The sequence below is a fragment of the Neodiprion fabricii genome, chromosome 3 (assembly GCF_021155785.1).
Source record: "Neodiprion fabricii isolate iyNeoFabr1 chromosome 3, iyNeoFabr1.1, whole genome shotgun sequence".
NCBI classification, from domain to species: Eukaryota; Metazoa; Arthropoda; class Insecta; order Hymenoptera; family Diprionidae; genus Neodiprion; species Neodiprion fabricii.
The window spans coordinates 39,618,192-39,632,588 of NC_060241.1; the positions used below are offsets into that span (position 1 = coordinate 39,618,192).

At 42.0% G+C, this 14,397-nt stretch overlaps 1 protein-coding gene across 3 annotated transcripts in view; it reads left to right on the forward strand.

The window, feature by feature from the left end:
* LOC124177872 (dachshund homolog 2) overlaps positions 1–13,701 on the forward strand; it is a 183,044-nt gene extending 169,343 nt beyond the window's left edge. For all 3 annotated transcript variants that reach the window (XM_046560766.1, XM_046560767.1, XM_046560768.1), the window contains 2 exons: positions 6,689–6,775; positions 10,329–13,701. In XM_046560766.1, the coding sequence (XP_046416722.1) occupies positions 6,689–6,775; positions 10,329–10,381 (140 nt within the window). In that variant the 3' untranslated portion in view covers positions 10,382–13,701. The remainder of the gene's footprint in view (positions 1–6,688; positions 6,776–10,328) is intronic.
* Positions 13,702–14,397: the final 696 nt, after the last annotated feature.

Genomic DNA, 14,397 nt, shown 5'->3' on the forward strand with positions numbered 1-14,397 from the left:
TGAAATAAAACAAATTCACGAGCACGCATGCACGAGGTAAAACGATGCACGTTTCAGCCGCGCTTCGCTGCAGCTCGCTACTTCGCGGAGGAAATTCATTATAAACATAACAACAGTCGAGAATCGTGACGAGAAATAAATCCGGGCCGGAAGAGCCGCACAATAATTGTCGGTATGCGGTCGCCGGCTACACTCGTAGAAAGGCCGGGTCGTAACAACGACGATAACAACCCTCGTGTCAGGGGCTGGAGCGGGTCCTGCGCGTCCTTACTTACCCATCGCAAGAGTTACCCGGGAGTATCGTGATGCGGAATCCATTTGCAATAAACAACGCAGATTTAACCGACGAGCTGGCTGGAAGGGGAGGGAAGCAAGCGTCGAGCCGCGTCGCAGGGGCGGGAAAGGAAAGGGGGGGGGGGAGGGATAGACGCCCGAGGGGACCGAGCAGTGTCTTCGGTTCAAGTCATGCATTCTATACGAGCAGCGGTTCTCACGCGGATGAAAATCCCCCCAGATCGAGATGCGACAGTTTTTTGTAACCAAAGTGGCTCGCAGTGATCCGTTAATCAATGTCTGCGATGTTTTTCACGATTCTCCCCCGCTTCTCGAAGCAAATCCGAAAGTTATGGATCGACTTTGCCGCCGTACGAAAGGCTGCAGGTAAACCCGGCAAGAGAACCACTGCGGCTGATGCAGAGTTTATGCACATCTCTCAAGTAAGGAAGAAACCGTAATTTCCCCGGCGACCGCGTCGCCTTGGTGGCGCTGCAGCGGATCCTCTCTTCTCGTTTCGACGCGCTTTAGTATTCAGACTATATGCAATAATTTCGCGAAGACCGTGTCAGCTGACTACGGAATTTGCCCGCCGCGATACGCTTGCGTACAGCCCGTAAACATCTAGCTGATGATTCTGAACCGCGGGGCGGGTTCGACGCCCGATGTGAACGGTTTCGGTTTATTCGCCCCGAGATGAGGAAGAAAAATAAGTTCTCGGGCTTCCCCGTACCTCACGTCCCGAATTTGCGAAATCATATACAAAAAAGTTATCGCATATACGAGCGATCGTTACGCGGGCAGGTGATGAAGCATAACGCGTGTGTACGAGCGATGCAAGGGGGGGAAGAGATACAAATGTAGATATCGGGGAGGGGGAGAAAACGAAATCTTTCGGGCTTGCTTCAACCGGGGCGAGGGTAAAGGAAGTAAACAACTAGCTGCGCGAAGAAGGGTCGGAGAGGATTACGTGCGGTGGCGTATTTCACTTGTTTTCGTTTCTCCACGCTGACACCCTGCAGCAGCGGTTCTAGCGTTACCGGTCTTCACAATCTATGGCTCTGTTTTACCGACGACATTAGTCTATCATACACGTATCGGTAAAACAGATTTCAAGATCATTCCGCGCGGTGTTATAAGTATGTCGACGTTTCTTGAATACATGACTTAATGATTAAATTACCGTGTAAACGAAATTGTAGGAAACGTAGAAAACGGATTAACCGCGGTGTTGTTGTGAAAATAAAAAATGAAACGACGAAGAGAGAGGGGCCGCTGATTCCCCGCGCGTTTATAGTAATATTAGCATCAGACCATAAAACTTAAAATTAAAAAAGAAAACGTGCCCGCTATCTCCGTCCCCGTCGAGCTGCACCGTTCCCGGTTTCCTGTTTGCCCGTTCCCGTTCTTGCAGAGCGTAATATATTGCGAGAGCAGCGCCCATCTGCAACAGCCTTACTTTCATAAAACTTCCGTATTTTTTACCTCGTTTTGAAACGTACGTAGAAAATCAGAAGGTAGACGGTTTTAATATAAAAATATTATATAAGGATACGAACTTGCCAGATAAACTTTCCCCGCGTCATCCTCGCCCCTTCTTCTGCGTTCCGGATACCTACACAGACTAGCCGCAGCAGGCGGTGCCACCGCTACTATTTCACCTTCCGAGGCGACCTAACGAAGAACTTAGGAAACTTGTATGACGCGGTCAGCGAGCGCAATAGTGGGTGAATTTCGCGCATGTATCTACGAGTTACCAAAGATCTTCGATCGGCAAAAATCGCCGTTCTTGCGTGTTTTTCTTTTAATTAGCATTCCGCCGAGGGATGCGAAAGATGAGACGCAACAGGCGTGGAGAGTGAGTCGTAAAGACGAGGGTCTGGTGCTTGATTTAAAAAACCTGAATACGAATAACCGTAATTTCTTCTCAGGACTTCGAATCTTCCATATATTAAATCCCTTTTCATTACATCTTTGCACCGGCGGCATTGTAAATGCAACGCGGGGCAAAAGCTCGCAGCAAGGAAGCGAAGAAAACGAAATGCACAGAGGCAAGAAGGAAGGAAGCGAGGAAAGAGAACATTAAAGATTTAGAGGCGGACGTAACCACCTCGCGCTCTTTGCAACTGCGCTTTATGATTATTACCAAGAGCTCGGAGAGCTGTACCTAGTTGGCGAAATTAAAAACTTTCTTAAGGTTATGTACTTGAGGGATTTTCGCGCGGTGATATTAGCCCCAAAACTCGCCCGCTGCCCCCTAATTAGTTTTTAATTTCTACTTTTTACCATCCGATCGACCGTGTCGCGAAGTCTTACAAGCAAACGTCACACAACAAAGGAGGGAAAGAATCAAGCACGGATTACAAAAATCACGCTGCAGAGACCCCTGCACCGTTGGATATAAGGGAGGAGGATAAATGAAGCGTGGAATAAAAGACGAAAATAGCTCTGCGTAGGAATGAAAGGAAGGAGATGACTCGAGCCTGCGGAAATTTGAAATTATAAATTATAAACGACGCGATCCGAAAGCGAGTATTCGGCCTCTTTTGTTTTTTGTGTCTCCAGTGCCTTCTTGATTCATACAATTTCACGCTCCGCTTGACGCCCAAGCGTGCGATCCTCGACTTCGCTTTACATAAAGATCAGAGCATTAAAAACGCAGGCTACACGAAATCCGCCCATCCCCCACCCCCCCCCCCCCCCAACCCCCGCCCCCGATCCCTTTCGAACCCCATCTTCACCGACGAAATCGCAAGTGTTACGGGGTTCTCTCTCCTTCGAACGTGAACGCGGCAGGGATTGAGCCAATTATATGCGACGCGATACCTATACTCAAATTGCTTTCCGTCTCTCCCTCCGACGGACGAGTTTTATATAAAACCTAGACGCAGTCAGCTACCACGGCTCGAGAATCAGCTCCACTGTTAAAAATATTTGTACGAAACTTACGTGAAACAGTGAATTACCCGTAAGTTCGCTGTTTGTTCAATTTACAAGTACGATGGAATTACTTTTTTGTATTTTTCTTATAAGTATTTGTAAAATCAAACATTTTCATCGTAAATTTACACCTAATCTGTAAATCTACAATCCGATTTCGTAATTTGACAACTATTTTTTGTACAGCAAATGTGTAGTGAATTTACAATAATTTTCAACAGTGTGAACAACACAACGGCCATGCGGCAAGAACGAAACGAGCCGAGGTTTCGGGCTCGAGTTTATATGGTGGCGAATCGCGTTTTCTCATTTGACAAGTAGACGTTGAAGAAACCCGAGACCCTGAAGTCGGCGCCACGTACACACAATGCAGGAATTTTTCAACACCGGCCCCGATCCTCCTCTCAGGTTCTTCTCCCGCTCAGCTCTCTCTCATGCAGGCAACGCTGCATTGTTGGAGTTAATTACGTATAAGCGCAGAGTCATAGCGGGCCCCGAGTCTTTCGGGCGCCTCGAAAAATCGGGGCCCCTCAATGACCGTCCGACAATACGAACCGTTTAGGTCTACTCAGTCTTCTTTGAACCGGTTTGAAATTGTTTTCATTGTACCGTCGATTTGTTAGGGTGTGTAAAACGGTAGCGAAACTATTAACTCGCCCTTTTTTACAACTCGCACGATATTCTCGTTGGTTCTAGGCATCGAGACGGGTCCGTCCGCGATGGCCGGCTGTCGAGCAGACGGATCACAGCCTCCGAATGTCCCGTACCTCTCTTACAAGACCCTCTCGTCACGCCCGTTGGTTTGATTTTTCGCGGAATCATAATACACGGGCACGACGCGCGTCCTCGGGATTGATTCCCGGAGGAATCTCAAGGCCGTCGGGCCTACGGAGCCCCGAGATGAGAAAGGGCCCGCGTTTTTTCCTCCTTAACCTCCCTTTCAATCTGTTAATCGATATAATCGTGCCCTTGCGCCCAAAAGAGGGACCGATTTTGCTGGGAACCGAGCTCCCCGAAAGTCGGGATGCGTTCCTTAATAGGCTTAACCCCCCGCCCCTTCGAAACCCCTGCGCAACGCTCGAATCCCATATCTTGAGCAGTTAAATTGTCATTTAGATATCAAAGGGAGCCGGGCGACAACACTACCCGGTTCGCGGATGAGGGCGTGAGAGGTAATTTGGCTCAGTGAAACACAAACAGTATATTCGCTCGCTTCCACGCACAATTCACACCCACAAAGCCCGAAACAGCCCTCAGCTATTGTTGCTCCAAGCATAATGGAATCTCCGCTCTGCTCTGCTCTGCTCTGCTCTGCCTTGCTGCCTGTCCGCCTGCCATTTCTCTGCTTCGCTCTTTCGCCGCCGTCACACCGTATGGATATAAAACCAGAGAGAGCGAGAGAGAGGGAGAATTAACTGCGGCTTAATGGGTTTACAATTGGATTTTACCATTGCTTCTAGGCCCCGACACGAACGTACAATTGACACGCCTCTCGCACAAAGCGTTTCGGATATGGAAATAAAACTTTGGGTACAAGTAAATTTTAACAATAATGAGACTCCTGAACTTGAAGAAAGTGCTTGTCTTTGTCCTTCTTTCACATCGGTTAATTTCTTTCGAATTCACTTCGTCGAAACTGTTATGAATGTTTGATCAGAGGAGGGGGAGTACGACTTGGACGGTCTGAAATCATACCGATTTTTAGGACTTTTTTTTTAATGAAATCATTTAGAGCAATTTGAGTTTGAGAGCCTTATTATTTATAGTTTCAGGAAAATTTTTTCATTGAATTTATTAACGAGATGGCGGCATGGCGTTTTCACTTCGGTGGCGCAGATTCCTCGGTCGATTTTTATCCCATCGACCTGAAATTTTGACGCAATCTTTAAAATTTGTTTGTCGATTCACGTTCGTGGGTAGATTTTCGAATTACGATTTCAGGATTTTTTTTATAACATTTTTTTGTTCATAATTGTATATATTTGAAAAAACATATTTTCAACATTTGGGCTACAAGCTCGAACCGAAAAAAGTGTTTTTGACCCGAAAATTTTTTTCTATTTGTTACAAGTTGGACAGTGATGTCAGGAGATGCGCCACCGCAAAAACCCTCGAGTTCGGAGTCGTTCGCTACTTATATGCGCCAAGCCGCCATTTTGTTATTGATTTCAATAAAAAAAATTCCATAATGTTCCTGAAACTATGAATAATAAAGCCCTCAAACTCAAATTACTTCAAATGTTCACAGTTTCTTTTAAAAAAATTCCTAAAAATAGGTATGATTCTAGACTATTCAAGTTGCACCCCCACTCCCTCCCTTAAAAGTCGATAATCCACTTCGCCCCGATGAACTTAACCAACCTGTACGATTCATTTGAAAGAGATGGCGCCAATTGTGGCTGTTGAATATTTAGTATTTGGTTCGATGAGATGAGATTAGGTTAGGTTAGCCAACTCGATCTTAAGCCTTCTTCCCAAGACCGTGGAACCTGACGACACTTTGAATCAGTTTTAAACTTTTGAATGAAATGATTATGTATAATGCAGTGTGGCAAAAGTGGGAAACAATTCGGATAGGAATTATTTCAACCAGTTACGTATGATCGATGATATGGCTAAACACTTCGTCACAGTGGAAACGGTGAATATTCCTCCATGATTGGTTTATGTAAAGCGTTCGCCGAGATATGCAATTTTCAACGAATTATTCTCGTTAAGAGGGATAAAACTTTTTACGACTCTACCAGTGGTTATGAATTTTTTTTTTTACTATTTAAAAAAGAAAAACTCTATCTATCTGTATAACGATGAAAGCTCGAGACTGATTCGATTTCTCGAACTAATTGGCAATCCCGACTCTTTTTGAGGGTTGTAAATAGAGTTGGCGGTTTTCGAAGTAAGAATCCGTTAGCGGAAGGGTGCGAATCGAGCTTTGAACCAAGTTGTGCTGCAGGTTCTCGCAGCGTTATACCAGATCTTTTACATTCCAGTTCGAATGGTCGCCTCGGATTTCGACGTCAGGTAATAAACGCACGGAAGAGTCCCCGGTTAATTCGACGTGATATTATTAAAGGACATTTTCCAGTTTTCACCCTAATCCGTGGAATTCAGTGAGCTGCAGACCGCGTCGCACGACTCAACGCCGAACCTTTCCACCCTCCTTTTCTCCTCCTCTCTCTTCTCTTCTCTTCTCTTCTCGCCCTCCGCTGCTGCCGCCTGTCGGGCGAGTCGAGTTTTCCACTAATTACTGCTTTGTTTCATCGCGGTTTCACACGCTGCTGAACATGTCCCGAGAGAGATAACCGAGCTTTATAAATATACACGCCGTGCGTAAACTGGCTACCAATGAAGCTTCGTGGCGGGATTTGGGTCACCGCTTCCTCTTCGTAAACTTCGCCCGCGCGCTTCGATACGTCCCGTTTTTGAACACCGTGAATCTGACTAATCTTCTTTCTCGTTTCCTTACATGTTTCAGAATCCCTGGCCCAGGAGCTCGAACTCGAGAGGAAATCCCGACAGCATCAGGGCGCCGAACGGGAACAAGTCAAATCCCCACTGCAAGGTACGTTGTACTTCACGCGACAAATGAAACTACCTTTTCATTCTAGTTGAAAAAACTTCCCGGTACCCAAAGAAATTGCTCCTCGTGCACGGCTTCGAGCGTCCATTGATCTTGTGGTAAATGGTTGCGTAGAATCAAAGAACATCACAGTCACTGAATATTGCAGTCAATGATAAGCCTTTAATTAAAATAGGGACATAATTTCTTTATATACGGTAAATAGGAAAGTAGAGAAACCTCTTTCGTGTATCGGGCAACATCTTTCATCTACGGTGAAAATTGCATGAATTTTCTGTGTTTGATGCGAAAGATGGTGTAGCGGCGGAATTAACTTTGTCTGCACGTGCAGGAATCAGTCATTGATCTTTAGTCGGAACTCTAGTTGGCCAAGTTTGAAAGCCGGGCGAATTTCAATCGAAAGTTAAACTCCCGGCTCGCGGTCTTGAAAGATATATCCTGAACCCTCCGCCAGCTGAAGCTAATGAATGACGTTGTAGCGGGGAGTGTACACAAGAGTGGTAGCAGTAGTTTCTTACGATCGAAAATAAATTTAAATATCTAATTAGAAAGTACACAGAGGAACCCCCGCCGCTTTGCCTCGCAGCATTTTCTTGCAGCAGATTCGAAACTTGGAAGTTCGCAGTCCTGAAACTTGGCGCAAGAGCGAGCAAAGTTTCTTTCGCAAAAAGCCACGACGCCATTTTGGTACTGCTCAGGCACTGTTGCCGCTGCTGCAGTCTAACTAATCTTGTTCCTTTGCTACGTTAATCCTGCCAATGACGAAGTGAATAATTGTTTTCCCATGCGTCGCGCGGCAAGCTTCGTCTAATTAATCAAAGAGTTCCTCAAACTTAACTCAACCTGAGTATCCCGTTAATTAATTCCTCTTTCATCAATACGCCCAAATTTTCAATTCACAAATTTATTTTCAGGTGTCCTTTCATCTTTCACGTATATATGTATATCGTCTTTCAATTAGTCATCTCATCACCGCGAACCCTTGGTGCAATTTTTTTCGTACTTTGTGGCTTACCGATCGTGTATTCAAGCTGCAAGGACCCTACGAATCGTCTACTAAAGAACACGTATTGTATTCTGATTATCTATCGATGGATTGATCGAATATTTTTGTCCAAGAGAAACCGAACTACGTATCAGACTAAGATAAAAATTTACGAAACGATCAAATATGCGATCATAAGCCTCGTTCGGTTAGCTTTTGAGTAATTTATTTCAGATTCCGTTATACTAACGAAGGTAGCTTGTAATATTACGAGGCGTTCATAATTGAATTACCGCATTAAATATTATAATACATTCAATTTCCCGCATACTTCTGGAATTGAGAGAAAAAAAAATCCTAGAAGTAATCGAATCTCGTAATAATTAGTAGAAAATAAGACAACGTTCGAACCCTTGTAGAATTTAAATTCTCCGAAAAACAATATCTTTGAACTCCATGTTGTTTGATTTGCATAATTGAGAAGCAACCGGAGGCTGTACTCGCCTCTCTCTTACTCTCTGTAGAATAACAAAGCATTATCTTAGTTGTACCGTATTGTACAATATTATACTATACATATTACACGGATATTTTTAAGAGTAACGTTCGTACAGATTTTCATGATTTTCTGATATTCTCAAACCTTTAGTATACTTTGATTTCTGGCCATAATTTTCGAGATTTTAAAACGTTTTAAATGAGAATTTTATATAAATATAATGTCGATCCCGCGAATATTAATTTTGATTCGTGTTAAGTCTAGATGATAATAGATAACAAAAAATGAAAACTTATCGCCTGGTTCTTTCGCGTAAGACCGTACAAATTAAGGATTACTGCAGCTGATGTCTCGTAAAATTTGAATTTCAGTAATAACTCGATAATCGTTGGATATTTTGAAACCCGATTCGCCGAACGGGCCTAGCTGTACAGAGTGATTATCTAACAACCGAATGGTTCATCGTCTGCTATAATGTAATGCGCATGCGCTAAAATCCGGGCGCAGTTGTTTACCAACCTCAACAGTTTTGACACATACCGGTGAGGAGCACAACTGTGTTGCCTTGTGACGATTGGTCACCCTGGCAAACAACTGGACTCGGATTACAGCGCATGTGCATCACACCGTAGCAGATGACGGACCAATCGGCCGTTAGGTAATCACTCTGCTACGAATTTTTACAGAAATTGTGACATTTCGTATTATTTCGTAAAAAATTGTGAATATACGTATAGTTTTTCGTAAAGAATTGTCAACTTTCGCTAAAAATTGTAGTATCTTGGAGAATTTTTACTGAAAAAAATACAAATTCTCATGAATATCTACAAGTTTTTATGAGAAAACAATTTTTTGCACACTTTTTTGTACGAGACATCCCAATTTCCCTGAAAATTCGTGAAAAATCGTAGAAATCATTATCTCCAGGGTAGCATTGTGAACGGAATATGTGTCTCGAAATGTTTGTAGACAAGTTACAGCGGCGGAGGGATCGCGTATAAACGTTTCGTAGATAGGAGCCGTCCCCCGTGCTTATGCGGACATTGCGTGGGTGCTGGAAGGTAATGAATGTGCAGCCTCGTCTTGGGGGTGTTCTGTATAACGGCAGAGATATCTCAAGGCCCTGTACGAAGAACCTCTGACCCGCGAGCCTATTAATATTCGATAGCTGACGCGGACGGCCAGAGATCGATTGTCCGGGTATCGCGGTCGGTCAGGAGGGCGGGAAAATAGTCGGAGAGAACCGACAGGTCATTCGGTACGGCAGGCGCCGCTCACTAATTACCGTTGGCTGCAGCGAAAGAATTAGTCGAGGCCGAGGACCGAGGCGAAGACGAAGACGAAGTCGAAGTCGAAGTCGAAGTCGAAGTCGGAGAGGTGGCCGGGCGCCGATTTTCGTCCGGGGCGGTAGAAGCGGCAGCAGCTAGTCGAGTCATCGCCTCGCGCTGCCTCGCTGCTCTGTCCCTTTGAAGCAAAGCCGCCCCTTCAACTTTTTATCGAACTGTCGTTTATGATTGAAAAAGACTACATTAATAGTCCCTGCAAGACTTTTTAAGCCCGGCCTCCGCGCACCCTCTTCGCCTCGACCGTGTTCTTCCGACTCGCGGCTCCGCCGCTCCCCCGCACTTTCTACCAGCTCGCGGCACCGGCTTCGATCCGATCGTTGAGGCCCGATCCTTGGGCTCGGATAGCTGGCCAAGGCCCGTCGACAACTCGACTACTTTTTAGTTTTTGACAGGAGGCTGCACGGAAAATAAGACTTGTGGTATGCGTGCGCGCATGTGTAAAGTGCCCCGTTTCCGAACGGTGCGGTAAAAGCACACTCGCGCATGCGCTTAGCGGAAATTTTCAATTTTGCACACCAGGTTTCATTCTTGGCGCGTGCGCAACTTCCCGATAATTCAATTTCATATTTTTGACCCGAGTATAGTAGAAACCAAAGAACGAATCTTTCACTTCGGTGTATTTGTTACGATAGATTCGTTATAACGTGAACTGTACGAGTACCACCCAATGATTGCTAATGAATCTTGATTAACTTTTCATTGCAGAGTCTCGGACGGGTTACTACAAGAATTCGGTCCTCTTCACGAGCGCGACTTAGATAGTGGATCGCTCGACGACGATGGAAAGAGGTCGTCGTGTAGAAAAATCTAGTTACATAGGTATAAACAAAATACCACAGAGAGGAGCGTCGCGCGAACGCACAGAGCCGATGATCCGTCCTCCGGGCTCGAGGATCACCTGAAGGAAGATCAACGCTGTCAATGAGCCTCGAGTTCTTGTACGTTCCTTATCATACATAACGTATATATATATATATATATATACCTATTGCGTTTAAAGTTGGATACCCGTAACTTGTGGCGTGAAAATTGGTTCAAAACAAATAAAATATGAAAAAAAGAAAAGAAAACAAAGCCGAACATTTTTTAACGACGATATAACTGATCGCTACAGATATCATACGACAGTATATATATGTATACACGTATAATGCAAATATATCCATCGGTATACGTATGATGTGCATACAGTGTGTGATATGACGTACGAGCGGAGAGTATGTGAGGTACTTCCAGCGGGGCTTACGGACGTTCGACATCATGTACGATTAAAAACTGAAATGAAAAATTAGATTAAAGTAAACGTTATATTGCGACGCTATCTCAACGTATGATAATAAAAATAATAATATACCATACTATAAGTGTATCCTATAGCTCGTGAACTGATTGAAAATCAGGCCAAGAGGTGTATTATATTATATAATATAGCGTATTAATTAATTACTGCAGTCATCAAACGACAACTCGTGTAGGTAAATATACATATACATAATATACATACTACAGATTCGATATAAGTTGGATCGACGTTCATCGCAATCATTTTCGTCATCGTTATCACGCATCGTCATTATCGTTGACTTTGTCATTATTATTATTATCATTATTATTATTATTATTATTATTATTATTATTACGTCATTATATACTATCATTAAACACCTAGTATTACATTACCATCAAGAATTATAGTTGTCAAGAATTTTGTTACGCAACACGCGAGTCGCGTTTAAATACCCGTAACATTATACGCAAAAAAATAAAAATAAAAATTCGAATCGAACAAGAAGAAAGAACAACAAATTTCTTTTCCCCGTGCGTATAAATGTAATACGTACATATATGTACGTGTAAGGCAAAAAACGTTTTAGTTCAATTACACCATTATACATATATATATATATATACAAATATTATGCATGTACAGTGTGGGTAACATATCAATTACAAATCGGATCATCATATTTCGAACGCGGATGATTAAACCAATTATATATTATATATATACATACGTACGTATATATATATATATATATGTGTACGTGTATATATATATATATATATATACATATACGTACCTATACATATACCTTTTCATTTCTAATATTAATGTATAATTTATTCGTTAGCGCGTATGTAATAATATTTAACGAAGCGATCAAAGATGTGACTTTTAAACCTATAAATATAAATAATTATTACGTGAATGAAAAATTAAAAAAATGAAAATAATTGATAATAAAATTTAACTAAAAAAAAAAAATATATTTATAAAGACTGCTTGAGAGTGTGCGCGAGCGTTCCTAGAAGTACTAATTATTACATCAATTATGTATTATTATTACATTATTATTATTATTATTTAGGTAGGAGTGTGATAAGCGTAAAATTTCTATTATCTTTTCTTTATTCGGAATTTTTGATTCGTATTCTCCATCTTCTTACAATATCCTCAATATTTTTCAACGTGTGCAGTGAATTTGAACAGTGCATGATTATAATTACATCGCGCGTCGTTTTCTTTGATTTGACTATTAGATCAGATCATGATCCTACAAAACCGGGATAAATGAACCGAGACGATGCATGAATTCGATTCAATTGGCGAAAATGTATCCAGCTCGTAATCGATACCCGGTGAAGAGTCAAAATTGCAATTCAGTCTGCCGATAAACATGTATTTGAGTAAACTAGAGAGAACGAGAGAAAGAGAGAGAGAGAGAGAGAGAGAGAGAGAGTGAGAAAGACACACACGATACACACCCAGCTGTTGAATTGTACAATGCATACATCATATTATTACAAACGAAAGTTTTCCAACAATTTACCTTTAAACCATTATTTATATACCATACCATTAAACTGCAGTTATATATACTTATATATATATTCGCGTTTCGCTTTCGACTCGAGGCCGATCAGGATATTTGGAAATATTACGTATACGCAGGTAACATCCACGATTATTTCCATCGATCCTCGAGGCATCCCGCGTACCTATCACACATATACATATACATATAAATATAAATATAAAATCGTGTACAAAGATTATCCTCTAAGGTTCTTGTGTTGTAAAGATCACATAATCATAGCGATTAGGGTATGAAATAACTATAAAAATTTAATACCTAGACTCGAGAATTAACCACCGATATCTCAACTTTATTGCCATTATACATACACACACACATATATATATATACATACACGATATACATGATATATTCAAGTATATACACCGTCGGTGTAACTTATCAACGAAGAATCCTTCAAACAACCCACAAGTCCGAGCCTCTCGCTCGATATCAAGCAGTTATCGTCGTTATTGCGGTATAACGTACAACGACAATCCGCGTTAATTGTCCCGCACAAAATGTTGTATATACACCGCGATTCGTTTCTCATTTGCACATATGTACAGAGACTGCAGGCATTTTGCGTTCCGCGATAAAAGGATCATCGTCCGTCGATCTTGATCTATCGAAAGTCCGAATTTCTCAAAGCCGGAATAATTTTTGCTACGGGAAACGATTCTTCGTTTGGTCGTTATTCGTCATTTTTATTATTATTATCACTATTACCATCGTCGCTATCGTCATCGTCATTATTATTATTATTACTGTCATTATTACTGTCATCATTTAAAACTCGGCAAGTTTAACGAGAGAATGGAATAGAAGAGAAATTCAATGTAGTTATGAATAAATGCAGAGTGTGAGAATACGAAAACGGGGGAAAAGCGTAAGAGTGAAAAAAAAAAAAACGAACAAAAAAACACAAGTAAAATAAGAGAAAAATACAAAACGCGCTGTAGACGCAAAATGAAAATTACCATCTGAAAATCGCCATTGCTAATATATATATATATATGTATGTATATGTATATATAAGCCCGACCCGTTGCACGATTCAACTAATTATTATTATTATTATTATTAATATTAATATTATTACATTACGTTACTTGCGTTAGAAATATAAATAAAAGAACGGGCGGGGATCAGTGGCGACTTTCAAAGCTCAGACTTACTATATACAATCTAGCATGGAAAAGAGAGGGAAGAAGAGGAAGGAAAAAAAGTAAACCAAATTAAAATAAAAATAAAATAATAATAATGTATTCATGTAATTCAGCATTATTAAATATAAATAAATAGTTGTTATTGTAAAATTTCTTCAATATAATACACCAAATCGTGAAATTCATTCGAGAAACCCTCGTTGATAATTCCTAAAATTCAAACTACCCGCCACTCCTTGCGTTATTTCTAGAATCCTTTGACTGTGTTATACCTCTCTACCTAAAATGCATCAGAGGTAAGAATTTTTCGGGGAAAATTTGAATCCCCTTATCTGCAAAGCGGAAATGCGGAGGGAAAAAAGATGGATAGAATGGAAAAAGTAACGAGTATGACGGAGTGCCAGCCTGCCTTTGGGCACGTAACAACGGGACAAGGTGGTAGGTATTGTCGAGCCTCGAATCCTTCCAACCGCAGGAGTCACGCGAGGCCTTTCATTGGTCAGCCGAGTCTCCGCCCTCCGTTCTTTCGTCGTTGTAATAATAAATAATAATGATAACACCACTCCGAGGTACGTAGACACGCTGCTCGTTTGCCGGATTTCGCTACATCTACACGCGGACGCACCTAAGAAGGAAATACCTCGCCAATAACCGCGAATACCGTAGAAGCACGTTAATTGGACAACCCACACCTGATCTCGGTTGAACCTCGAGATTTACGCCTCCGGATTTTCATCCGCTCCGCAC